We start from the raw sequence: 26302 nt of genomic DNA, 5'->3' as shown, positions 1-26302 counted from the left end.
AATGTCAAGGCTTTATTTATTTATTTGTGCTTTTATCAGTTTGGTTTATCAGAGAGCAGTACTGTGGCTTCTTCTGGGCTTGCCATCTTGTCTTGTGGAAGCATCTTCACTGCAATATTATGGACCGTGTTGTTATATCCACGCATGGCAGTTTGTTAGCCAGTTCATTTGTGTAGGTAAAAGTGTTGAGGTTATGCTAAACGCAGGAACAAGGAAACTGCTCAGAGGAGTTTTATTGAGGATACTTTTATAATCTTGGCTTCAAGTTTAACAAGGTTGTGGCAGAAGGTTTCAAATTCATCTGTTGTAGTGCAGTGCCTTAACTTCATCTTTCTTCCATTCATGTTTTCTAACCCAAAATTTTCTGTATCTTCCCAAAGATACCTCTTGGCATTCCTCGCAAACTAAAGGGCACGCTACGGATGTGAGTAGTCAGATACGTGATGCTGTGCAGGAGGGGGGCCCTCCCAAAGGACTGCAAAAAGAACTGGGAAAACATGCCTTTGGGGCCCCCACTTGGCAGTTCGCTGTTTCACAACACTCAGTGCTACTTCTTTGCATTGCAAATTCCTTAATTGATCTATTTTTTGTCAAGGGGGAAAGAAATCTCCCCTGCCGTGGCAGCTGGTAACTGCAGTTTTAAGGTGTAGGGTGATTGCTGTTGTGTCTCAGCGTTACCCACCATCGTTTCTAAAGGTCTTCATGCAGCTGGTTTCGAGGTTCAGGTATGCTGGAGACAAACGTTGTGACTGGGTCTAAAATGATGGCTCATGTCTGAACCATTGCTGCTGGTGACCTTAGGGCTGTAAGAGGTGCAGACCATCAGTGTCAAGCATTCTGTTGCACTAAGTTGCATTTAGCTGAGCCTAAAAGAGTTGCTTCTGGGGCTGATGGCATGGTCAAAATGTGTTTCATTAGCAAACGTGTATTATGTCTTGGCATCTCCAGATCAACGTAGCACTGCTGCATTAATAAATCCTTAAAATAACGCTGAAACCTGGAAGATTTAAGGTATTACTTTGGCTCAGCTTATTCATGTGTTTTTCAAGTTGGAAAGGGAAATCCAGAGAAACTGGTCTGGGTTTTGGGGCATTTAGTGAGTATTGCAGTGCATTTCTGACTCTATGGGATTTTAATATTTTTTTTTTAAGCGGAACACTTTCTGCTTCTCTGAGCTATGCAAATATTTTTACAGACCGTACAAACTTCTAAAATGTTTGTTTTTACAGAATGTGAACTTCTGGCCCAGTATGAAATTGTAGGAGTTACTGAGCTTTTTTTTTTTTCCTTTTGTCAAGAGAAAGTCACGAAGAGTAATATAGCCATGCTCCAGTAATTAATGCTGCTTTTCAGATATTTCACACAGCTGTTTCTTGTTAAGCCTGCGGTGAAAGCTGTGTGCTTGGGCACATCGCGGAAGTCCATTCCCCCAGTCACTGCCCAAAGCACTTCTCCACCTTCTGGTTCCCCGGCAGGCAGGGAGCTGCACTGACTGCTCTTGAAGCTGTTCACAAGTCTGATCTGGGCCTCGTGATACAGGGAGAGCTGTGTGTTGGATGTGGCGTTCTGGGGTGAAACGAAACATTTCAACCACCTTTTTATGACTGCGGTTTCGGTATTCCCTGGAAGTGTTATTAGTGAATTCTGAGTTTGTTTTGTTTTTTCTTGCAGAAAATGGCAGCAGGCACGTAGCTCATAAGAGACCATTTTATCTTCTTTATAGTGCAGCGTTTGTGTTAGTGTGGCTTCAGTTTTATATAAAAAAATAATGGGCTTACTAGAGACTCCTATGTCTGCCCGTACCTACGGAAAGATCAAATGGAATAATTACAAAGCTTGACAAAGGGGTTGCAGCAGATATCCAGAAGGTTTCATCTTCTGATATTCTTACAGTTGGGATTGCTCCAGTCCTGTCTTTCGCAAAAGCAGAAATAAAACAAGAAGTCTTTCGCTTGGGCCGCAAAAAGCATGTCCCCCCCCAGACCAGAAAGTCAAATAAGCAGCAACCTCCCTCTGACTCTCCAGGAGTTCTTCCAAAATTTACCATCATTTCAAATGTTTACTGCTAGCTTAAAAGGTGAGGCTTTATAATAATGCATCTTCACATAGGAGAACCAGTAACCCTCCCTGAAAGCAGGTAGGCGAATGAAGCTTGTATACCCATGCTGCCCATCAGAATTGCCCTGCTGAGCCACAAAAACAACCTTGCCATGCAGACCAGACCCGCGGGTGAAGCAGACCAGGGGCTGCAGGCTCTCGGCAGCGAGCCCGGGCTGATGCAAGGCTGTGGCTGAGTGCTTCCGAGTGAACGGAGCATAGCTGTCATTTCCTCCCTCTGGGCTTTTATCGTGGTCAGATCTCTGCATTGCATCTCCAAAGATAATTTTTTTCATATTATTAGTATTAATACTAATTCCCAAAATAATTTCTGGAATGAAAACAGAGGAACGAGTAAGTTCCAATCCCGTTGGCTTGGAAACGCCGCCAGCCTCCCTCCAGCTGAGTCACATCCTTCACTCTGACACCTGACGGGGACGCAGCCAGCACCCGCTTGCAACACCCTGGTGCTTCTTTCTTTAGCTGTGGCAGTTCTTTGGCAAAAGTGTCCTTTCTCTTTTCGTGCCCCGAGAAGGTGAGAAGCTGTTCCTCAACTATTCCTCGTTTCGGATGCCTGTGTTGCAATGAGCGTGCTTCCTGCTATGGGAGTACTGTTGCTCTTAAAAATCCCTGTTCAGTGCGTGTGGATGAAAGCACAGCATTGTGCAGAGAAATTGTATTTATCTGGGAGTGCCTCTAGCTGTTAGGAGGATTTGTGGCTCCAGTATGGTCTGGAAGTAGTGGCTGTCCAGAACAGAGGGAAAGCTAGGGAGTTTGGGAAATCCAGTTGTGCTCTGCTGTTTCTGAAATGTTTGTTTCGTAGGAGAAATCTGATTGAATCATGCTGCTTGTGCAAGCTATCTCGATGGACTGGAGCTGCGGGGAACAGGCTTAGCTTTCCTTTGAGGGCAGGGGGCAGGACCACATGTAAAGCTGCAAGCACTCAGAGTACCTGCTGCAGTTGCTGTATGCGCCTTTTCCCCTTTTCAAGAGATGTTTTAAGTAATCAAAGTAAGGTTTTTCAGGGGGAGATGTTCTAAAATGGTTGGAATAGAGCGGTACCTCCTGTGAGGTTTAGGACAATGTGCCCATGGCTTCCTTTCCCTCCGTTCTCTCCCCAGAAAAATGGAAGTTCCAGCACAGCCTTTCGACTGCTTTTGAGCCTCAAGTACCTGAGGCATGTAGAAGATGCTTGGTGTTTTTCTCTGGGGTACTCAGTGTAGTTTCTTGTATTGTTGTATTCTCAGGCCTGTGTAGCTAATGGTTGAAAAATCTGGACTTGGAGCTATGCAGTCACAGACGCGTGTGTCGAAGTGAGGCAGAAATGCAATGTACGTGTGACTTCTGGCTCGCGTTCAGCTCTGCCAGCCACTGACAGGCTTGGTGCGTCTGCTGGTCTGAGGGCAGTGATGTGAGCAGTCAGGGAAGAAGAAGGAGGGAAGAAAGCTTATCGTCACAGCTTGAAACAGGCCACAGGCAAAGGGGAAAGTGTGTGCGTGTCAGTCTAAACTACTGGATTTGCCTCATGACTAAAAAAATCGGTTCAAATTTTGTTCTGATTCATAGGCGCTAGCTAAAAGCTATGGGGGTATCATCCTACAGATTCTCAAGAAATGGCTGGTCAGAGTTTTTTTAAATAACTGATTTAAATGCGTCCACTTCTCACGTTCCTAATTTGTATAACACCAACTATTGTGTCTTTGCTGTCCTCATTTACACCTGCAGTTCTTTGTTTTCTTACCGTAACCACCCGTAGGATGTCATAGTGTAAACTAATTGACACTTTTCTGTCAGGTACTGCTGGAACATTTAGTGAGCTCCCGCGGGGGTGTGGTCCTGAGTGGCCCTAAGCCTTAACCATGGCACATACGGACTTGTGCCTGTAAGCACTGACGGTCCGGCCATACAGAATTCCTACAGCATCCATCCCATCTCTGATGCTGTTCTATAAACACTGAGAAATATCTCCTTAAGAAAAGTAACGTGAAAAGTTCCCGTCTATAAGCAGTTAATGGTGCCATAAGAGGTCCTTTAAGGAATTTTGCGGGGTTTTTCTTAATTGCTTTTATATCAAATGCATTATAAGAGAATAACTTACTGTTGCCAACTTGACAATAACTACTTACTTTGTAATAGGCTTTTCTTTTTTTTTTTTCTTTTTCTGAGAAAATGGGATCAGAAAGCTAGATATAGATAGTTTGCTAACCTTGCTGCAGGATTGCTTGCTACCTTGGGCTTGCTCTGGTTTTAAACTTGAAGTAATAGGTTTCACTGTCAAGTGCTGAAATATCACCGTGGACGTGAAAATTTACTTTGTCCTTTTTTTTTGTTCACAGTCAAACTGCAACTTCAAGCAGAAGAAAGAGGAGTGGTGTCAATCAAAGGTGTAAGTGCAAATCGCTTTCTGGCTATGAAGGAGGATGGCAGATTGCTGGCACTGGTAAGCAGCATTTCTGAATGTATCTCTGTATCCGCATGGTGAGGTCCTCCTCTCTGTGTTGAGTAACCTCTCCTGCAGCAGGACTTGCTGAGCTACTGCGTGTGTGTCATATCAGGAGGATTTAGCTCTGCAAAACTTGTCAATTAATTGAACTATGACCTAGGAAAAGATGGCTGTTTCTGCTGTCACCTACAAGCAGCAGAGCACGCTGCAGGATTTAACTGGAATGGCATTGAGAGAGAAGAATCATAGTGACCACCTGGGGAAGGAAATGAAATGATGAGAACAAAGAATAAAGTCTCTCCCTTTGCTTCCTCCGAAGTAATTTTTTTTATCTTCCACTTACTTTCACATAAAGTGATGATAAAGACTTTTGAAGTAAAGCCAATTTTTAAAAAACTTTGACTTTTGTTGTTTGGTAGTAATCTATATAAATTGTTTTCTCATCTTACTTTTTGTGGAGAATCAAGTTTTTTTGATCACATACCTCCAAACTAGAGAATTGGCAAGAAAATACATTTTTTGCAAAGTATAATTAAAACTAGTCCAATAAGACTAATTTCAGTTTAAACTCCATGCTTTTTTATTGCTATCACATTAATTTTTAACAGTGTTTTAAAGCCAGTGTTTAGCAGAATCTGAATGATAATAAGATCTCCTAGGGCTAGATTTTAAATCGTGCTTTAAGAGCTGCAGTTACAGTCATTTTGCTTACGAGACACAGACGCTGTAAATCTCTTGTCCATGTTCATAGCTTTGAATACAAACAAACTTTAAATGCTTGTGTCCAGTGAAATACCACTGTGGAGCGTCCCACTAGAATTTTAGTTTTAAATTAACCCCGATGCTTTTGTATCTGGAAGATGGCCACGTTTGGGTTCTGAGAGTCCCAGCTGACAACATGAGGAACGGGTGTTAATGATAAAGCCAATTACTAATTCCAGCTGAACTGCAGCTCTCCCTGCAAAGGGCTACAGAAATTACCTCTCAGCTCAGGCACTCCCTAAGTGAAATAAGTTCGAAGGCAAACAAAACATTTCAACAGCTTTATGTGCGCTGGAGCCTTGGTGTGCTGCTCAGCCATGTAGCGCACCGTCTCCTGCTCCTGGAAGCAGATTTTGTTTATGCCTGGGAATACAGTTAAATAACCTGTTTCAAGTTACAGTGTTATTTACTTGGACATTGTGTGACAGCTCAGTTGAAGAAAATGTGAGTACTGCTCCACAGAGCTATTCTTGAATTAAGGATAATTGGGAATTTCCTGTGGCACTGGTGTGCTGGCGTTCGGCTTCCTGTTCAAATCACCCTCCTTAGCCCAAGCAGCAGCGAATGGTCAAAATAGACATTTAGCATCATTTGCAAAATTACAAACAGTCACGCGTGTTTATATTTGGGATTTGCAGCCTCCCACTGCATAGTGGTTCTTGGTTGTGCTGTGTAGAACATGCTTCTGTTACAGCTATATGCAGTGGCTTTTCTGCACACCTTGTGTAAGGTCATGGAGAGTCATGTCGGAGGCTAAGAGAGCCTTTCACTTGGAATTACTCTCTTAAAGTCTCATAAAGTTACCACGTTCTGCTTCTCATTTGAACTTTTTTTTTCTTCATTTTATTTGTTTGCTTTTGGAAACAAATATGACTTGAGCCATATTTGCTGCAAACATTGCTTCCTGCAGCTCTTTGTTTTTGCTATTCGTAGATGAAAACTCTCTACTCTAAGAAGATTTTGTTCTTCATCCAGCCTGTGTTTCACATCTACTGAATACTTCTGCAATTTCATGATTATTCTCTGAAGTGCAGACAATGTTTTCCATGAGGAATTCTGTAATATGCCTTCCAACATTTTGTGGCCAATTGTGCCTCTACTGTTTTCTGCCTATAAACATGTTCATGGAACTGTTAATAATTGCCAGGATTTCTTTTTCAGTTTGTGGAGTGGTGTTTCAGTGAGAGCTTTGTAAGAGCGTATTCTGGAAATCTTTGTGGTGAGGTGATCTCATCAGTGCACATGAGTTTGTATCTGCTGAAATCTTTGGTTATTTCTTTTAAAACAGTATTGACCTTTCACTTCTAAACACCTATTTAGTTCTCCATTCCAGTAGTCGTTCAAGTACTATTCTGTGCTTTTCCATCTGTCATTTTCAGTAGTGTACTTTTAGATTAAGAGAACATTTGAGAGGTACATTTGTTTGTGGAATGAAGAATCCTAAACATTATGAAACCTTCACAAATTTCTGTGATGAAACTGCTGGTCATTTCCTCATTTGTATTTTTTTTTTTCTCATCTGGTAACATTTTTAATCATCAGAACATTAGCCTAAGCCGATGTTTCTTCCTTGTTCAATTTTGTGTTCACATACACTGACATGTTGCAGAGACCTTGCACAACGAACAGTGTGCCGATCTTCGAGGGTCTGTTATTTTGGGATGCTGTGATTAAGAATCTCTTTGGTATTGCGCAGTTGCACACTGACTTGAACATCAGATAAAACAGATAATCTCTTGTCCCAGATACATTTGGCACTTGGATAATAGCAAGCTCTCTTTATCTGTGTTTGCGTGTTGCTTTGTTGTGGAAGCCAGCTTTCCGCTACGTGAAACAAACTTTTTAATACCCAGCAATCAATTATAATTTGGGGTGGGCTTGCTGTTCTTCTGTAAACACTTTTTAATGTCTGTCTTGTTTCTTCTTTTTTATTACTTTCTGGTGTCAAGGATCAATTTGTCTAGTATCCTTGTTTTATAAACATACTGACATCTTCATAAATACTTGAAAAATTATTATTCGGGCTTGTTTTTCTTCTAGTTGGATGGCTTTGTAATTACTGCGTCACGATGTGTCTTCATGGTTTGTTCCTAGTTCGATTTTGCACAATGGTTTATTGCACAGGCAGCATATCACTTCTTGCATGGTGGGTCATGTTCTTGTCTCGAGAGTTGAATGAGACTTTTAATTAAGCTGGTTTGTGGTGTTTGCTAACAGATTCAGTTTTTTAATGAGATTTTTAATGGAAAAATTGCACCATTTCTCTTCTAATGTGGCTACTGTATCTCATTTTGACTTTGCAGTTTCATTAAATTATTCCAATTGAAATATTTTCACTTTCTGGAATCAAACATTTTCAATTATTTCATTTTATGAAGAAACTTATCAATTTCCCATGAAAGGAAGAATTGTCATCTTGACTGACTTCTGTATTTCACAAGTAGCTTGTTGCTTAATTATGCGACCTGTCCAGTCCATCCGTAGTGTTTATGTGGCTGAGCTGTGACCAGGCAGGCTTTGTCAGACTGAAGGGACTCGAAGGGAAGATTTTCTCTTTTGATGCTAGGGATTAAGAATGTGGCACAGGAATATTGTGACAGCAGTGTTCATTTCCTCATCTTTTTATAGTTTTAAAGGGTAAATTTGATCACAGCCTTTCTCTAATCCATCGGCTCTGGTAGTTCCAGGCTACCAGAACCTCCCTCTGGTTTCAGTTTTGAGAAGGAACAAGCGTGAGGAATTTTAATTCCTAATTAGCGTCCGAACCGTCACAACCAGTTAATGCCTACAGTGTTCGATATCGAGGCAGATGCAGTTTGTGCTGAAAACGAACCTGTGTGAAGGAGGGAGGGGGAATCCTGCCGCAGGAAGCGGCCTCCCCTTTGGGCTGCCACGATGTCAGCCGCGGCCGAGTCAGGGCGAGGAGCTCTGCTGCTGGTGAACACTCCTGCGCCCAGGGCTTTATTATTTGCTCGCTCGGCCTTCTTTTGGCTGGAGGCCTTGCTTGGCAGTAGACAAAATATTTACTGGCGGAAGGGGAGGCCCTGCAGTCCTCGCTGGGAGCGCTGCTGCGTGCGGCAGCCCCAGTATTTTCCGTTTGCCTACCCCTGTCATAAAGGGCCGTACAGTTCGGGTGTTTCATGATGAGCTGTGAAACCTTGCTCTGCTGGGCCGGCATGCATTAAAAATGTAAACATGGGTATCCAGCTGCTTGCTAGTGGCCGTGTTTAACAAAGGGGGTGGCTGGCATCCCGGTCCTGCTGGGCAGCGGGCCTCCTGCCTCCCTGTCACCTCTGGTGAGCGCTGAGGGACGCATGGCTCGTGAAGCACGGACCTTCATTTGTCACCTAAACGCTGGCTCTGGTGTCAAAACATTTACAGTGGCGACATACTACAGCAAGGCACTTGTGTCACGTGTGCTTTGTGGAAAAATTAGGACTTTAGTGGCCAGAGTGAACCACGTGGCACCTTGCAAACTATCTTTATGAACCCTAGAAAATATGTTTTTCTTTTTCATTTTCCTTTTTTCTTTTTCTTTCTCACCCTTTTTGGTTCTAACATCTATGAACTGCCTGAATGTGCATTTGGGAAGTTGAATCTATTTTACTTTTTAAACTTGAGAAATATGAAGAAGGTGAAATAAGCATGATGCATTTCTTTGAATTCTGGTTGTGTACTTTGAGGACTTAGTGCGCAGGGGGGGTGTGCAAATTTGCCTTTCGTCTGCACTTGAATCTGCAAAGTGCCTGCTTAAATTCACTGTGGTTTTCCTTGGTAGTGGCAGTTGAAGCTGGGCATGACAGGATATTTATAGGGATTCGGTCTCAGTGCTTCTGAGTATTTATAGGGATTCTGGTCTTGGTGCTTCCAGAAGCACCCCCAGGTTGATGAGGCAAAAACAAGGTGCTCCCCAGCCCTTCTCTTTTTGACTCAAGTTCCAGTTTGGGCAGTTGTACTGAGCTCTGCTCAAAGTTTTGGTTTGGTTTGGTTCTAAGTGCGTCTTTTTCTTACCCAGTTTGAGTCCTCCTAAGGCTGCTATAATCCATTTCAGACTTGGATCACTGTGGCTTGAGATGATTAATGCATCTGTTTTCACACTGGTAGAGCGAAAGGCATTAAAATATAATTTATCTTGAGAAAGATTATTTAAAATAGAAATCATATGAAAATTATTCGATTTCTGCTACTTTAAATGTTAAAATAGTGACTTACAGGCATGAGAAATTATATATATATATATTTTTCTTGCAAGTTCTTTTTCTTAGAGATCAAAATTCATATCTGAAAATGGTTGGAAGAGCTTTATTTCTTTATTGCCAGGACTTACATTTGAAGGCACGTGTTTGGAGACAGATCACTTTATTATGGACTGCATTTGAATGACTTAATTGCTCGTAGCAACAGAAACTTGGCATGCGTAAGGAGTTAACTCTTGCATGTTTTCATGCATTCTCTGTGAAGCCTAGTTCTTCCCAGCTCACTTTTTAGTTCTGGTTGGATACTTGATACATTCATGAATATAAACAGAAGATTGTAGCAAAAAGCAGCCTGTTCATTTTGGGAATTTCCTCACGTTTCCCGTTTTCTCTCCAGGCTTTTACATGCTCTCATTTTTGCAGCTAGCTTTCCTCCTCCTCCTCCAGCCCTCCCAGAATCGTTTTCAAGGCAAAGGAGTACGACTGACTTGATGGGCTGACAGATGGTTTATATGAAAAGAACGTCCTCCCTCGCTCCCCCAATAAGTTACTGCAGTGTTGGGCTTCAGCCATCTTTTTATTTGAGAAAATTTCTCTTGCTTAAAGTGTAGGTTCTGCAGGGAAATTTGGCACTGCTTTCACTGTTAGAGCAATGTTATCCATTGACGAGGTTTTTGCTGTTGTCAGTATGCTATGGGATAACTGCAGTTAAACACTGATTAAACTTCCCTGTTTTATCTTGACTGGGAACAGCCACAAATACTAGCCATAGCTAAACCATTAGGTTTTAAGTCCCCTGGGCTGTTATAACTATCCAAGAATATTTGTGAGTTAAGTTCTTGCAATAGATGGTACTTTTCTTAAATGATCTCACTGATACGAAGGGATCATTTGCCAATTAAGACTCTCTTCAGTATGTTCACTGTTAGGGAGCAGTGGTTTCTGCTGCATGCAGAGATGTGCAGGTATCTCACTGTATTTGTTAATAGGCTTGCTTTTTGAGTGGTTACGTGCAGTTGAGTGTATTCTATCAGATGGTGACCAACTGCAGAGTGGAAGAGAAGGCAAACGTAGCAATTCCCTGTAGCAGCCTCGCAGCCTACAACCAATTTCAGTTTTGGGGCCTTCTGAGCCAGGAATGGTTTCTACGTATTTAGTAAACCTCAGTGAATTACTTTTCCATCAACTTGTTCAAAAGTCACTTGAATCCTTGTAAGCTGGGGGAAACCGTAACATCCCGTAGTAAGGAGCCCGACTGCTCATTTTCTACCCCTTGAGAGAAGAACCACCTTCTTTTATTTTTAAGTGTGAAGGCATGCTAATTTAGCCCAGGTAGAGGAGTTTTTGAAGACCTACTTCCAGCAGTAGAATAATTCTGTAGATGTATTTCTAAACAGGAATGGAGTATGTTTGGTTTCTGTGTGGAATATATACCTGTTTGCCAGGTCTGATCTTTTCTTAAAATTGTTTTTAAAATGTGTTAATCAAGTAAAACTTGGAACAGATGCATGCAGGCTTGCTACTGTTTGTTTCTGAGTGCTGTTAACAAAAATGTGCTAAGCTTGGAATTCAGGATCTGTCAGTAAGTGCCAACGGATAGGGCTCTTCATTTAACTGACCAAATTTCAGACAGGAACAAAGAAGTACACAGTGGAAATAAACTAGAATCTGCTTTGTCTTTATTAAAGACGACGAATGAATCATAGTTTATAAACTCTTTTTGTAGGTGTTTTAAATAATATTGTAACAATAACTGTATCTCAATTTAAACATGAAACAATACAAATTTCTTAAAATCAGATGTGTTGTTAAGTTATTCTCTGGATAAGTTAGTCCCATGAATCAGACCACCTGATTTGTTGCTATGAAATACCAATAATCCTTTTCTTTTTCCCTTTTAGAAATGTGCGACAGAAGAATGTTTCTTTTTTGAGCGCTTGGAATCTAATAACTATAACACTTATCGATCACGGAAGTACTCGGATTGGTATGTGGCACTGAAAAGAACTGGACAGTACAAGCCTGGACCAAAAACCGGACCTGGACAGAAAGCTATCCTTTTTCTTCCAATGTCTGCTAAAAGCTGATTTCCATGGCAGATTCTGAACATACGCCACACTACATTTTGAGGTAGAGTTTCCTGCGCCTCTCCAAGCTAGCAAAAATAGAAGCAATTATTTGCTGATACTAGCTGCTTTTGCAGAAAGATTAAAACATGAATGTTTTATACTGTCTTTATACTGCTCTTTAAACCTATTGTGCCAGTGTGTGTGGAGGTAAAGTTACTTGGAAAATATATTTTCAGGATCAATAACATTTCTGTTTTCTGCTAGAGATCTATATAGAGCTATTTTATTTACCTTACATTCACTTTACAGAGTAAAGGGAAACTAATCTGATGCACGTGTGCAGAAATATTTACCTTTTAAAATAACTTATATCTTTATAGCTTGTTAGAGAATAAATATCGATTTTCATCCTAAAATCAAATGGTCCATGAATAATTTTAATATGGTCTAAATAACTCTTAAAATAAAAATTCTAAATTATTAATATAAGGAAATGTGAAATCTATTGCTATCATGTCATGTTTCTGTAGGACTCGGGCAGCTCCCTGTGGTATAGTTTGTAGAACCGGCCTGTGTAAACAGCTGGAAACTCTCTCATGGTTATATCAATCTTATCGAATCCTTCCCGGTATCCGTAAAGTAACAGCTTAGCTACGTTGCTGGTGATGGCAGTAGCGTGCTTTGTCCTGGCAAGCTCATCGAGGTCCATCCACTCACACCTCAGGCACTCCTGCTGGCAGAAGTTGATGTTGAAGGAGGAGGGCTCCAGGCGGCAGATGATGTACATGTCCGACTTGCCAAAGGCTCCGGGGTGCTGGTGTTGCTGTCTTATGCTTAAGATGGACTTGAACTCTGACTTGATGCCAGTCTCTTCAAAAACCTCTCGAACTGCTGTGTCTCCTGGGTGAAGAGAGCAATTCTTACAATGCACACAAGAATAGCTTAGCACTCTTTAAACCTTTTGATCGCAGAACGTTTCTAACTCAAAGCATCCTCTGTTTTGCTTCATAAGCTTTTCAAAGCATAAAGCCTGTTTGCTTCAACACAAGGATAAGCTAATTTTTTGTCCCTGAACAAAACTAATTGCTACGTGCCTTTCTTGTGTATACCCTACAAAATGATGAAAGAAAAGCTTTCCATAATATTGTACAGGGTATGGTTTTGAAACGGATGGTTGCTGGCTCTGCTGATCTCTTACCCCAGGGCAGCACTGCACCACCTTGTCAGTCCTCTCAGCCTAGCCCGCATCCCTCTCCTTGTATCTGTCCTCTTGCAGGCTCAGACCCTTTGCAGCTGAACACCCACCTGTGTGTGTCAGATCACTCCATCAGATCACGTACTGTCATTCCACATTGCCACAAGGTGGAACAACATGGGGAAAAATAGTGTTTGAAGAAGGTTGGCACCAAGTCCTTTTCAAAATGTATCTCGGTCTAGTGACATTTCAAATAGGCCATAACGCCTGTATAACATGTACCATGTTCCTGCAGAAAACATGGTGCGTGTGTGTACATCTTGTGTACGCCAGCCAAAGCGATGAAAACGTTAACATTTCTCATTACAAAACTAGGCTGTAACTTCAGAGCTTTTAACGGTCTGCATACTGCAATTAAGGCCCCAAATTACCCAGCTATCCAGTACTCTTCAAAAGAGAAGTTTTACTCTTGAATAATAAGTTGAAGAGCCCAAATAAGGTTTTTGATATTCCAGTTATTTCCCAAAATTCTGCTGTTTCACTGTAGTTGTCAAATCCTACTTGCCCGGTGTAGCTACTGGTAGGTAAAACTAACTAGGTCATTTTTTTAATCTAAGTAAACTCATAGTTGTGTCTTGTTTAAGTAATAACTGCATATACAGCTGTTTTGCAGTGTTACCTGCTTCAGTTTGGCTTTGGTAAGACATAAGTGTGTTGGCTAGCTTCAGAAAGCAAAATGCATTTGACAAGACCGCGTAGAGATTATCCTTCCTGTGCAAACCACCATCCTGACTGGTGACGAAAACAGACCTCTCAGGTGCAGTTTCAAATCCTGAAAATGATTTCAGCACATCCAGTAGCTGGCAATAAATATATAAACAAAACGATTTGTCTGACAGAGGCCAAACAACTGATCCTGCACATACTTCTGCACTAGATAAACTTCTATCTTGCAATGGAACAATCTCTATAAAGTTAACATCAAATACACAGAGGTCTTTGTAGGATTTGACACCCATTAATACATGGTGTCTGCAGATTTATGTTTGTGACTTCTGCAGTATTAACTAAAAGGCTACTGCATATGGGGGAAGATACGGATGTACTTGGGGACTGTGTTTTATGTTGCCCAGAGCGGCCCCTTCAGTCCTTTGGTGTAAAAGAGCAGTTACAAAGCAATCTCCCTGTGGCAGGTGGTTTTATTATTAGGCAAAGGACTGTTCTAAACGTAAAGGGTCAAAGAAGGTAGGGATTTCATTTAAGCTTTGAGCTTTTATTTTAGACAAAGTGCCTTTTGCTTTGAGCTTTTATTTAAATGTATATATTTGATTACTTAATGACAGTTAAACTAGAAGAAACACTAGGGCTTGAATTTCAGAAATAGGCAAATGCAAATATCTTCGCTCTTTGCTTAATCTGCATTATGAAGCAATTCAAATTACTTGTGCAAATCAGTTTGTGCTCATTAGAGTAGGCAGTCATATATTTTGTTGCTTTATATAACCACAGGATTTTTCAAGCATTGTAACTGTAATTTGAAATTTAGGCCCTTGAGTGAGTGCAAGTTTGTAAGATTTGATATAAGTGATGGAAAAAGGAAAATTTAGCTCTGTTATATTTTATGCTTCACTAACTTATCTCTTTTTGTAATTGTAAAATGTGATGCAGAGAATGATAACATTTATTATGATACTGTTAAATAGTGGCAGGAGGGGAGATGTAAGAGCTTTGTTGCTCCCAGGTCTTTCTTACTACTTACATCCAGGCTCCATCCATAATCTCACCTGTTTCTTGAGGGATGGCCACTGGTACACTCAGTGACAGTACTCCCCTGGTGAAGCTGTTGCCCATGCTAGTTATTCTCTTCCTGCAGTATAACAATTCCTGTGCTATCTCCTGGCCTAGATCCTTTCTTTCTCTCTCTCTCTCAAGGTGACACAGCTAGACAACAAGCGCAGTATTTGGGATTCTTTGAAGTAGCCATTCCACTACTTTGTGTGTGTTTGCTTTGTTGCGCAAATAATTATGATTTCTGCCACTGTGCTTTACAAAAAGATGTAGTCAAAATGTGACTCAGAAGTTACAGACACTACAACTCAACCCTATCACATTAGCCAGAAACTTCTTCCATGTGTTGAAGTAACGAACAATGTGTGGAGAGTTGGTGTATTCCAGCTAGAGGTTTACTGCTAAGACAGCATGGAGAGATTTCTAAGGTATGGACCAGATTCAGGAATTAGGGTCTCAATACCCAGTTGGCAGAGCTGCTGCATTGCTCTGGGAAATGTTTTTGAGCCATGGTTTATTTATTGGAAGAATATTTTCACATCTGAGTACTGATGTGGGGCTAAATTAATGTGAGCAAATGTAACTTTTGAAAACAAGACCAGCCAAGTAACTGCAGTGTAACTGGAGAATTAACCAGTCTTCGAATCTTAATTTTAAGGGGTGCGATCCAAGGAGAAAGCACAATTTTATTTTTTCATACACTTCTGCTCATTCACCTTTGAACATAACTGCAGCTGCTGTATTCAGCATCACCTGCGCTATGCTAGGTAGAAATGACGGCTTTCCTCAAATCAGCACTGTTTTTAATACAGAAGTGCCTTCTGCCTCTGGTTGGAAGGAGGTGTCCCCACGGGTCAGGACCTGTACTGATGCTGGTCCTGGGCCAAAGAGCTCTTGGTCTAAACAAACAAATGGACAAGGGTGGAACTAAGCAAGTGTATTTATTGCTGTTTTGCACATAAAAATTGAAAGTTGGAAATTTTTGCTCAGTATATCAATGAGCTCACTGCCCTGGATTGCAGTGTGAGCTGAGAGCTTGCTATTTCAGTTTTATTTTTGGTTATATACAGATTATCTTAATCCTCTGTGCTTCTGGCTCTTACTGCAACATACTCAACAAGCCTACAAAACAAAAGTTGGCCTCAAGCCCTCCTTTAAGAGAACTGATGGAAAAGCGTAAATGTTATAAAGCTGCTCTACCCTGAAGGTGATGTTACGCCGTTAACTTTAAGGTCATAGGATCACATCACTGCACCTGTCAGCCATTATTTCAAAGAAGGGAGTCCTCGTAGGAGTGATGTGGGTCACCGTGTTTCAGTGCTGTTAACATCTTTGTAATTCTGTTGATGTCTGACCTGTTATCCTCGGACTTACCAATGTCTTCACCTGGATTAGACAGACCTCCTGGAAATTTCCATGCGTTTACAGTCTGTATTGGAGGAAAAAATGTTAATGTAGTATGCAGCCTATTTTGTACTCTGTAATACGAAGGAGACGATTAACACACAAGTTCTTTGGTGAAGTTGCAGTATTATAGTTACCCTTACAAACGTCAGTAAGGCTTTAGGTAGGAACTACTTTGTTCTTGCTAATGTGATGATCAGAGACACCTACAGTCTGTATGAAATATTGGAACAAAACATCTACTGATTGAAAACAAACTGTCTAACAATCATTAGACAATGTTGCTGCTAGATAACTAGATAGAGTAGTTGAATATTTAAAAAAGCTGCTATAGACTATATAATCTTGTATTTAATCACTGATGTATCCCACTTCCATGGTTTTAGCTTTAAAAAAAAAAGTGTATATATTTAATCTTACAAACAGGTATTATGATTGTAGTACTGTTCTATACTGCACTGGCTTTAAGACGACTTTGTGTGTCTGTAATAACCATTTTGTATAACTTGTCATTTGTTTTTATGGAACAAAACCTGAAGCCTTGTGTGTGATTTGTGTATAGAAGCATTTATTGAATTGCAATAAAGTTTAGTCATTAAAACAATACGACTTGATGCTGTAATTAATATTCATCAAGAAGTCTCAGTTCCTACACCTCCTCACAGATTTGTAGATTTTACCTTTACATCTACATACTAGTTTTTTTATTCCTTTCAATATTAAACATGTTTGCAGGAAGAAGTTAACCTTCAACTAGAAACAAATGCAGAAAAAAAGTACACTCTATAAAAAAAAGTCACTTTTCTTGAACAAGCAGCAAAGAGGGGGAAGTTGTGAGCCTTCCAGTGCTTTGAAACCCCACTGATTACATTGGAAATGTTTTTTTCCTGGGCACTCTTAAAGAGCTTGGATAGGAGTTTAGAGTAATAAGTTAAAAATAGTGCAGATGGAAAATACATATATTTGCTGGCTTTCAGACTTGATTTCAGTTCCTGGAAATCTTGCTGTGTATGCAGTGGAATTGTCCTTTCAAGATAAAACCCAAATAACTCTTGAAGTTCAACTAGCTCGCATTATAAAGCTGCATGTAAACTTAAAACTTCTGAAGCTTGCAGAACATAATCTCTATTAAGAGTCACCATTTCAGGGAAATTGTTCAGTGGGGGGTAGGGAGGACAGGACCATCCTGCACTGAGATATTTGCCCACTGCACAAGAAATGTATGGGTATTCGTACACCTCGATTTTTATACTTAATTCTGTCCACTCAGTAAAAGAGCTGTAAGAAGGGGAGTCAGAAGCAACCACTTTTCTCCTTTCAAGTTGGTCACCAGCTGTGTTCTAGAAAGGTAAGCTGAAGTAAGCTGAGATGGTTCACCTGGAACACACCATCCCCGCTTTCAGACTGAACTGGAGGGGGGAGTCGTGCCACGTCTGGTCCTGCTACGTTTTGGGGCCAGAGGCAAAGGAAGCGATTTCTGATGAGTATGGACTTGGGCCTAGAACCTGAATAGGACATCGGATGTCTCACTGTAAAACTGCACGGAGATATTTGCTCTTAAATGGCTGTGGGTGAGCTTTAACAAAACCTCTGTGTTAGGAAGTTAAATCTGAACGTGCATGTTACCTCACGGGCTTAGGAAGCTGCTATTTCCTTCTAAATCTGCAGAATATGCAATTTCCGTTTTTATTCTTTGAGACCTCTTTATTTAAGGTATTCTCTGAACAGTAAGCATGCCGTTTTTTGGTTTTATCCACACAGAAATTATAGCGAAAAACAAATGCAGTATTTCTGAAGTCCATTGCGTGCTGTTCCGTTCAGAGAGACTCTCCAGAACTAGAACCATTTTTGGAGCTTGTATCTTGCAAGCTGCATTTATGCTTTAATCGGTAATTATTGAATGAAAGCTTGAAGGTCCTGCTAAATACAAGTCATTGAAATTTTACTTTACAGTAAGTAACAATGTAAAAGCGGTAGTTTATTGGGAACAAATGCTTCTCTTCCTCTGAACTCTTGCATTACAAATTGAGTGACTGGACATGCCTTTTCCTTGAAGTTCATTAACTGTGTTGTAGTTACCAAGGAACTGAAGCGTTGGTTAATTTGGTTTCTAAGAAAAATATTTTAGTAGTTATTTCAGGAAAGGCTGTAAAACCACCCAGTGAGATTCTGGTTTAGATACAACCATATGAAATGAAAACGATGCAACCCAGTATACTTCAATTAGCACATACCAGTGTTGATTGTTTCCATGTTGTAATAGCATTTAACCTCGTTGTACCAGAGACACTTAATTCGTTTGTGAATGTTCCTTCATTTACTCAAAGCACAGTGTAAAGCAAGTGTATTTTAATTAGACTAGCACGGACAACTGCAGATGAGCTAGTGAGCTTTGTGCACTTGCTGTGCTAAATTGGGCCAGCTTGATAGAGGCTGGAAGGCGTCAGCCGTGATGGCTTGCTCACCTCAAGCCACATCACACAACCCACCGCCACCACGCTAATACTCGCTGGTTTGGCATCCTCTGGAGCGAGGTCAAGCACTTCAGTTTGTGTAAAATTAATGATCTTTACACCTGCTTTACAAAGGTGGTTTCCAGGTCATGGCCAACCATGGTATTGCTTATTTAAAGCCACAGATATGCCTGGAATTTTAGAAACCAAACAAAACCAGAATCTCCCAAAATCTGCTTCAAGCCACAGGGGTTTTCCAGAGGTCTGCATGGGTCCAAACGCAAGACTAGGGACTCTTGGGTCGGTTACAGGAGAAAAAAGAAAACTTGAAGCAGAAAGGATATTGGGCGATGAAGCCAAGAAACGTACTGTGTTTCTTGGGCTCTGTTCTAACATACGTGGTGTGGAAGAAGGGGAGCAGAGCGGAGCTGTCTTTGTTGGCAGAATGAGCTTGGACATGTACAAAGGCCGTGATTTGATGCATCCTCATGGTATTCTGGGGAACTGCAAACCAAACTCTCATCATCTTCATCAATGAAATTATTTTGAGGAACTAGGTATTCTTTTGTATAGGTGTGCTAGTGCTTTAGAACACTTGAACTGTTTTGTTTTTTTTTTCCTCTAGGACAACGTGAGTATCATGTTAAGAACACTGTGTGACACGCATTCTACTCTTTCTTGCTGTTAAGGGATTACTGCTCAAAACCAACTTTTCTAGAAAAAAGGTTTTAGCATGCTTAAATTCTGCATAGGCTTTTGTGTCCCTTGCAACAGTAATCCGCAACATACAATTTACTCGTTAACCAGAATGACAGCATTCTGAATCACAGCTTTGTCACTGAGCACTTTCTTTTTCCTCTGAATGATCTCTTCTCCTCACTTTATATTTACTGTGGTTGTCTAGTTGATTGGAAGGGAGGAAACTTCATACAAGGGAACTGCTTTATTCTTGGGTCTGCTTCCAAATGAAAACTTGCGTTGAAGCTGCGCTTGCATGGCCCAGTTAACTGTCTGAAATCCACTTGAAAATTTGAAATAATTTTTGAGACATAAATTATTTAAAAATCTGTACATGGATGAAAAGATCTGTTCTGAACATGAAATCATATGCTGAAGTAATTTTTATAGTATGTTTGCTTTTAAAAGAACTAAGATCATCTCTTCTAAAATGATTTTCAAAGTCCATCATTTATTTATGTGGGGTTTTTTGAATCTGAAACGCAAATACAGCAATCTGTTGATGGATGTGTTACAAAAGACCACTTCAAAGAAGTAACTTTTAACTATCACAAATTTGGACTGGAATGAAAATAAAAAGACCTTCATTTTATACTGCAGAGCAGGCTTTTCTAAACGAACTTCTCTATCTTATAATCCTATAGCAAACTTACCTTATTTCTGTCTTGTACAACCAACACCTTTCCAGTGTTTTCATCTAAAACAGCACCTATTAAAAAGAGAAAACACTGAATAAGGTTAAAGTGCTAGATGATTATGTTCAATCCTAAAATGTGTTAATTTAACATGTTTTGATAAAGCATGACAAACCCCTAACGATATTCAGTTTAAAGTTGGCAAGATTTGCCTGGATGATTTGTGGAAGGCAGTTGGTCGGTGGAAAACTGATACACAATAAAATACAAAAAAAAAAAAAAAAAGACTAAATATCCTGTATAAAAATTCAAAGTTAGCAGTACCAAGATAAATACTGCCCACATTTAAGTTCCAGATTACTGCATATGTTAATATTATCAGCAGTAAAGAATGCTAGAATCAAGATGTCCCCAAATAATCTAGCAAAGCTGCTTTCTTCAGCAACGCTGTGCCTATAATCTTGCAAAACCAGAAAATTTTCCAGTGGTTTTGGCCAAATAGACACGATAGGCAAGAACTTTTCTCCAGTGGAATTCATCACAAACCCCCTGCCTACTGCAATGAAGACTTGGGTGTTTTCTGGTTAATAACAACTGTTATTACTTGACTCAGTGGGCTGTGTTGATAATGAAAACATTCAGATAGTTGACTACCTATGAATTCATCATGTACTGCCCATCCGACAACTGATGACAGAAAGTGCACAGTAAGCCTGTTAATTAAAAACCATTGCTCCCGAGTAGAAAAATGCTTTCACTTGATTTAAAAAACTCTACATACCAGCATGTATGACTGAGAAATTCAGCTTTTCACTTTGACCTCATGCTCAGCCCAAGAATTTCTCCTACCGAATATGATTTTCCCCCTTTTTAAAACCCAAGTGCTCATATGTCTAATCATCATGTCACTCTCATTAGTCATACTTGAAAAACGTCTTCCCTTTAAAACAGGCATTTTGTCAGATTTTACGGTTGTGCGCTGTGGCGAGCAGAATGAGCACGGTGGCAGCTTTCCACAACAGTCAGGCATGCGTTTCAAATTAGTAGGTAATGATAAAAAAATGCTTCTATCATTTTATAGCGAAAGGAAGAGCGTATGGATAGGTCTGATGATATACACATTTAAAATGCTATGGAGAAATACTTCCACAGAAGGGAATTATTAAGAAATGAGTGTCCAGCTCAAAAAATCCCGGTTTTTAAATAACAAATGGCAGGCTTATGTGTAGGAGGAATATTTAAAAGATGAAATACCAGTCTTCCTTCAAGATACGCCAGAGGACGTGCTTTAAGAGGGTAGTCACTTATCTGCCTCCCCATTTGTTACTTTTTAATTCCTCCTGTAAATATTTAGCAATGCCCAGGGTCAAGTACTGTACTGATTACAAGAGGGGAGAAAGGGAAGCAGGAGCAGCTTTGATGCATGTTGTGATTACAGGGATTATTTTATAGAAAAGCCATTTTTCAGCCTAATGGTTTGTTGAGAGCAAGGACTGCTGAAGTCAGAAAGCTGCCGTTTGAATCAAACAGAAAGAACCTTTTCTCTCCCTTGTTCCCTAGAAATTGATGCCCATGAATATAACTTTTGGCTGTGAAATTCCCTGAGATATCCAAGAACTCTGCTAGATGCTGCTTAAATTCAAAGCGAGGAGAAAAGCCACTAATGGGATTTGCTCTCTGCTCTCATCTTCCCAAGTCTAACTCAGGAGTCCCCAGCTGAAGCTTGCTGGGCCACACGTGTTTCCTATCAGTGATATCACACTTTGGCTGTGGAATCTGACCCGTGATTTTAAAAGCTTTCAGTCTTGCTACAAACATGGTACCTAGAGCTTTAAATCATCCAGCTCCGGGATGGCTTTCTGGAGAGGTCTGCACTTGTAGCCTAACCAAGTATTCACTATTACAACACTGCTTTGTTTTGACTGTTTGCTCTTTGGAAATAGGTAAGATTCATATTTTTTAAAAAATCCCTTAGACTACTCCAGACAGTAATGGTGGGGAAAAACATCTTCACTCTACCTTTTTATTTACGATCGGTGTGAAAAGATGTTCCTAAAGGAAGAGCACTTGGCAGGCAAGGGCACGTGACAGCTTGCATTATAAACATCACCAGGCAGGAATAACTATTGCTGTGTAAAACAGCTTCAGGCCTTCTTTTTAATCACTTGTGGCTCCTTGGACAGCCTTAACCCCCTAAGGCTATCTTCCCCCAGTCTGACATTTGTGCAGCTCTTGTTTTACCTACTTCCTTAAGCAACAGGGCTGGCCAAGGTCACTGATGGTCATGCACCTGTGTGGAGACCCTTCTCTCACCTCAACAACAAGGACTTCCTTTCAACAACTAGACTAAGGTAGGTAACAATGAAAGTCATATCCATGTTGTAAGGCTTTCACTGCACAGGAGGGAGAAGAGAATGACTTTTAACTTTTCTTCCTTTCATTTTACACTTCTTCCTCAACGTGCCACTGTTAAGGAGCGTATTTACAAATGTGTCACTCCCTGGATGGCAGTGAATTTGGGAAGCGCTTTTCAAAAACATCTTAATCATTTCACCCCATCGGCAGCTTTTCTGTACCTTTACACATTTGGAGAACTCTGCCACCTACAAACGGATGCAGTAACTCAGCTGGAAGACAGATCACACATTCCACTATTTCTAAACAATAATGGCCAAGCCCTATGAGTAACATTTGCTACTCTCTCTTGGCGACTCTGATCTCGTCTGGCAAAATAAGACCTGACCTTGCTTATTCACACCTTTGTCATCCCTTGGCTGGGTGACGACGGAAAGGCAGCAGCCCTGGAGCATTCACCACGCGTTCACCATGCGGGGAAACTCCAGACAGTACAAAAACAGCTGCTGGTCTACTTGGCAGCGCAGGCTGGCTACCTGTCGTCTGGCTTCCTGCAGACCTCTCTGCAAACCTCCCTCAAGGAGGAAACCTCCCTTTCTATTTGTAGCATGCTCAAGGAACTACATACTGTACTGTGACTGGCCACAGCTTAGAGGTGAAGACTCATTGGTAAACTTGCTCCTCTTGATTGCAGAAACTTTCTTAAACATGGAGATTTTTGCACAAGAAATAAAAACGCCTACAGTTTGGCACATGCACGCTTACAATGTGAAGTGTGAACATATTTAAATAATTCAATATTTCAATAAAATGAGTTACAAATAGAATGAAACACTTCCACTACCCAGGCTCTGTCTCCTGAGGTAGAAAGATAATGGAATAAATACATGCCAGATGGTATCCACGCTACCTGGTGTAGTCCTGCTACGTGTTCCATACCCACTGATAGTGCACGAAACCGGAAAATAAAAAGTATTGTAGTCATTATTTCACACAGAGAAATCTGTTTACATGACCAAATGCCTTTCTGAAGTCTTCACCTCTTGGTTAAAAAAATAAATAAATAATCCCAATAATTAATAAAAATGTACAGATTTGAAAAGCAGTAGCACAGTATATAAGCTATCTGTTGTGTAATACTTAAATCTGTGCAAAAAAAATATGAACTCCATATACCTCCATTTATTAAACTTTTCTCAAAGAGTTTTTTCCTGTTTGCACAGACTGTAATCAAAGTTTATCTCAAAAGTACAACAACAAATGGTGTTTTGAAAGTGCATTTTTTTTGGAAAGTGTTTTCAGTTATGATTTTTCTTACAGTACGCCCTTGCTGATAACCATCAGGGCCACAACACTTGTATTAGGATTTTCTTTTAGCACTTTCAGCTGCACACAACCTACTTCAGGAAAATCCCCTTTCAGTTATTCATACTTCCTCAAATATACAAGAAATATAAAGACTAATAGGGTGATTTTTTCTAGGGAAATGCATTACCTTACTCGAGTTTACTGCCACATATTTTAATGGTGAGATTTTCATACCTCAGGAAAACATGCTCTAACATGTCCATTGAAAAAAGCCAAGCCCGCCGTCAGCATCTATGCTGCCCTCTGCCGGTTTTGTACTGAACAATAGTTGTGTAATTGAAGGTATTTTTTGACAGCTTTCTTTCACCTGATCTGCTGCTGCAAAGAATAACCCAGCTCTTAGAGTCCCTTCGAGCTAGATTTTTCAAAGAACTGCTTACAGGACTTAAAACCACTCAGTGAAGAACTAGTGTCCCACACGGTCTGCGTAGCCAAGGCCAAACAAGCTAAGCTTGTAGAGGGCAAGATTTGCTGTGCCTCTGCTGCGCCTTTGCTGCACTCATGAATGCTATATAGCCAGGGTGGCAGGGCCCAAACCAACCTCCAGATTACAGGAAATTGCCAAGTGATGGGACTGGTAGCTGTGTATCTGTGCAAGACTGCTGAGAGAGACGGCAAAAACATGCAAATTTGGTGAGGCTGCATTCAAGCTGACTGTATTTTTGGCTCAGTATTCACTCCTTGTATTGTGCTGTATAAAAAATGGGAAATTGTCTTATCTTGTTCCTTGGGAGTTTCCTTAGTTTTTAGAGCTGCTCCTTTCCAACTCTGGTTGTGGGAGGTCTAGATGGGTAAGAGTATGGTGTCCAGATGTTCGTGAAGTCTACTTGTTACACAGCTAAGAGTTAGTTCAGAGCCTCTTTTGGACTGTTCCAATTTTTGCTAACAGTTGGGCTACCTCCTGAGCAATTCCTCTTGGTTCAAGTTTACCCTATTCACAGGCCTTAAACAAGCATAGTTTAGGCAGATGTATGTAGTAGATGCACCCAGTTATGGGCAGGGAACATTTGAACAGAGGTGAACTTTCTTCTAAAAAGTTTGTAGCTACTTTTTTAAACAGATGGAACCAAGGAATTCAACCTCTCTCACCTGCAAGGTGAAAGCCGAGATGCCTCAGAAGGATGAACGAAAAGCAGTACTCATGAGTCAAAGCTTCAGGGCCACGTTTCCTCACCCTGAGCTGTCCACAATTTGCTCAGACTGGTAGAATTTTGGAAACTGGAACAGTTTGAGAAACTTCCCTCTTCATTGGCCTGTCTACTATTTTCTCAAACTGCAATAGTTTCAGGGACTGGAATAGTTTGTGAAGCCTCTCTCTGGATCGGCCTGTTTCTAGATGGCTGCAGAAGCACGTTTATGACTGAAACACTTGGTGAAGCAACCCAACAGCAGGCAGCCACTTCCCTCATGCCTGCTGATGCTCGGTGCTCGCAGGGCACCCTGTGGGACTCACCTGCGACTCCCAGCTGGTGGGTGGCGTACCCGGGCAGCCTGCTGGGCCCCTCGCCCAGCCACCGCGTCAAGGTGGCCGAGCCTGACTCAGCGTGGTGGAAGGTGAAGCCTTGCGATGCGGCCACCGCTGCCAGCCTGCTCTGGAGGATGGGGACGTGCAGCCAGACGGCGACCCGGCCTTCCTCCTGCCACTGGGCGACCGAGGCTGAAAGACAGACGCGGGGCCACCAAGTCAGGCATGAGATTTGGGGGAACCAGCCCAGGGCGGCCGCCCCTGCCACGTGCTTTCTGGTTTCGAGCTCTATCGCTCACAAAATGGGTTCCCATGTGGCTGGCTGTATTTAGACCCAACGGGTGCAAGAAACGTGTTAGTATTGACGGCAGGCGAGGGAGCATGGCCAGCTCGACCCTTTATGTGGTGTTTACACACAGAAAGCCACCTCATTCCCCTCAGACCAGCCAAACAGCCCCGTGGCCGTGCCCTGAGCCCCGACCCCCCGGGGGCTCCGCTCTCCCCGGGTCCCCTCCACTTGCCCCGCAGCCAGCGCCCGAAGGCGGCCCGCTCCCGGCGGCGGGGTCGGGGCAGCTGGGCCAGCTCCACGCTCACCCCCCCGTACTTGTCGGGCCGCCCCCGCAGCCCTGCCCAGCCGCCCGCCGGCGACCCCCGGCCCCGAGCCCCCCGCAGCGCCCGCAGCAGCCCCGAGCCCGGCCCCGCCATGGCGCAGCGGGAAGCGGCCGCCCCGGGGGCGGTGCCGGCCTCTGCCTCCGGAAGGGCTGGGCGCCGGGCCGGCATGGCTGCTGCCTGTCGCCGCAGGAGCAAGGGGCGGCCGGCCCCGGGCGGCGATGGCGATGGCGGATCCCCGCGGGCAGGCGGCGCCCAGGGCGGGCCGCTGGTGCTCGGCGTCGCCGGGGCGGTGGAGGCAGGTAGGGGCGAGCCGGGGGCTGGCGCCCCGAGAAGCCGCCTGTGCCCGCCAGGCGGGAAGCCACGCCGGGGCGGGCCTGGGCAGGCTGGTTTTTATTTAAAAATTAACAAAATAAAAAGGAAAAGCGGAGGGAACGCGCCGAGCCGTCGCGTGGTGGTGTGGCCCCAGGGGCTGCGGGCAGGGCTCCTGCCTGGGGAGCGCGGTGGTGCGGGGCGTGCTGGGGTGCGGAGCGGTGATGTGTCTTCTCCGGGGGATTTCAGGGGACGACAAGGTGCCGAAGATGTTGCGGGCAGGCCTGGCGCAGCTGTCGCTGAGCAGCATGAAGTCGGCAGGTGCATGCATAGGCCGCCCCGTCCTGCTCAGCGCCGCGGAGGGGAGGCAGGAGGTGAGCCCCGAGCTGCTCGGCCGCGGTCCTTCCCAACAG

General features: G+C 42.3%; 3 protein-coding genes across 3 annotated transcripts in view; 2 read left to right on the top strand and 1 right to left on the bottom strand.

The window, feature by feature from the left end:
* The window catches only part of FGF2 (fibroblast growth factor 2), a 32782-nt gene extending 16226 nt beyond the window's left edge, over positions 1-16556 (top strand). The window contains exons 2-3 of the mRNA XM_083833792.1: positions 4434-4537; positions 11400-16556. Of these exons, the coding sequence (XP_083689918.1) occupies positions 4434-4537; positions 11400-11585 (290 nt within the window). The 3' untranslated portion in view covers positions 11586-16556. The remainder of the gene's footprint in view (positions 1-4433; positions 4538-11399) is intronic.
* On the bottom strand, positions 11684-25752 carry NUDT6 (nudix hydrolase 6). Its single transcript, XM_083833788.1, has 5 exons — positions 25490-25752; positions 24957-25160; positions 19799-19854; positions 15925-15979; positions 11684-12467 (listed from the first exon to the last, which is right to left on the bottom strand). The coding sequence occupies exons 1-5, from the start codon at positions 25746-25748 to the stop codon at positions 12079-12081; spliced, it is 963 nt and encodes a 320-aa protein (XP_083689914.1). The 5' UTR covers positions 25749-25752; the 3' UTR covers positions 11684-12078.
* AFG2A (AFG2 AAA ATPase homolog A) overlaps positions 25746-26302 on the top strand; it is a 191193-nt gene continuing 190636 nt past the window's right edge. The window contains exon 1 of the mRNA XM_083833773.1: positions 25746-25879. Within this exon, the coding sequence (XP_083689899.1) occupies positions 25799-25879 (81 nt within the window). The 5' untranslated portion in view covers positions 25746-25798. The remainder of the gene's footprint in view (positions 25880-26302) is intronic.

The sequence above is a fragment of the Anser anser genome (assembly GCF_964211835.1).
Source record: "Anser anser genome assembly, chromosome: 4".
Lineage (NCBI taxonomy): Eukaryota > Metazoa > Chordata > Aves > Anseriformes > Anatidae > Anser > Anser anser.
Note: the sequence above shows the minus strand (reverse complement) of the source record. Positions and strands in the feature narration are given on the sequence as shown.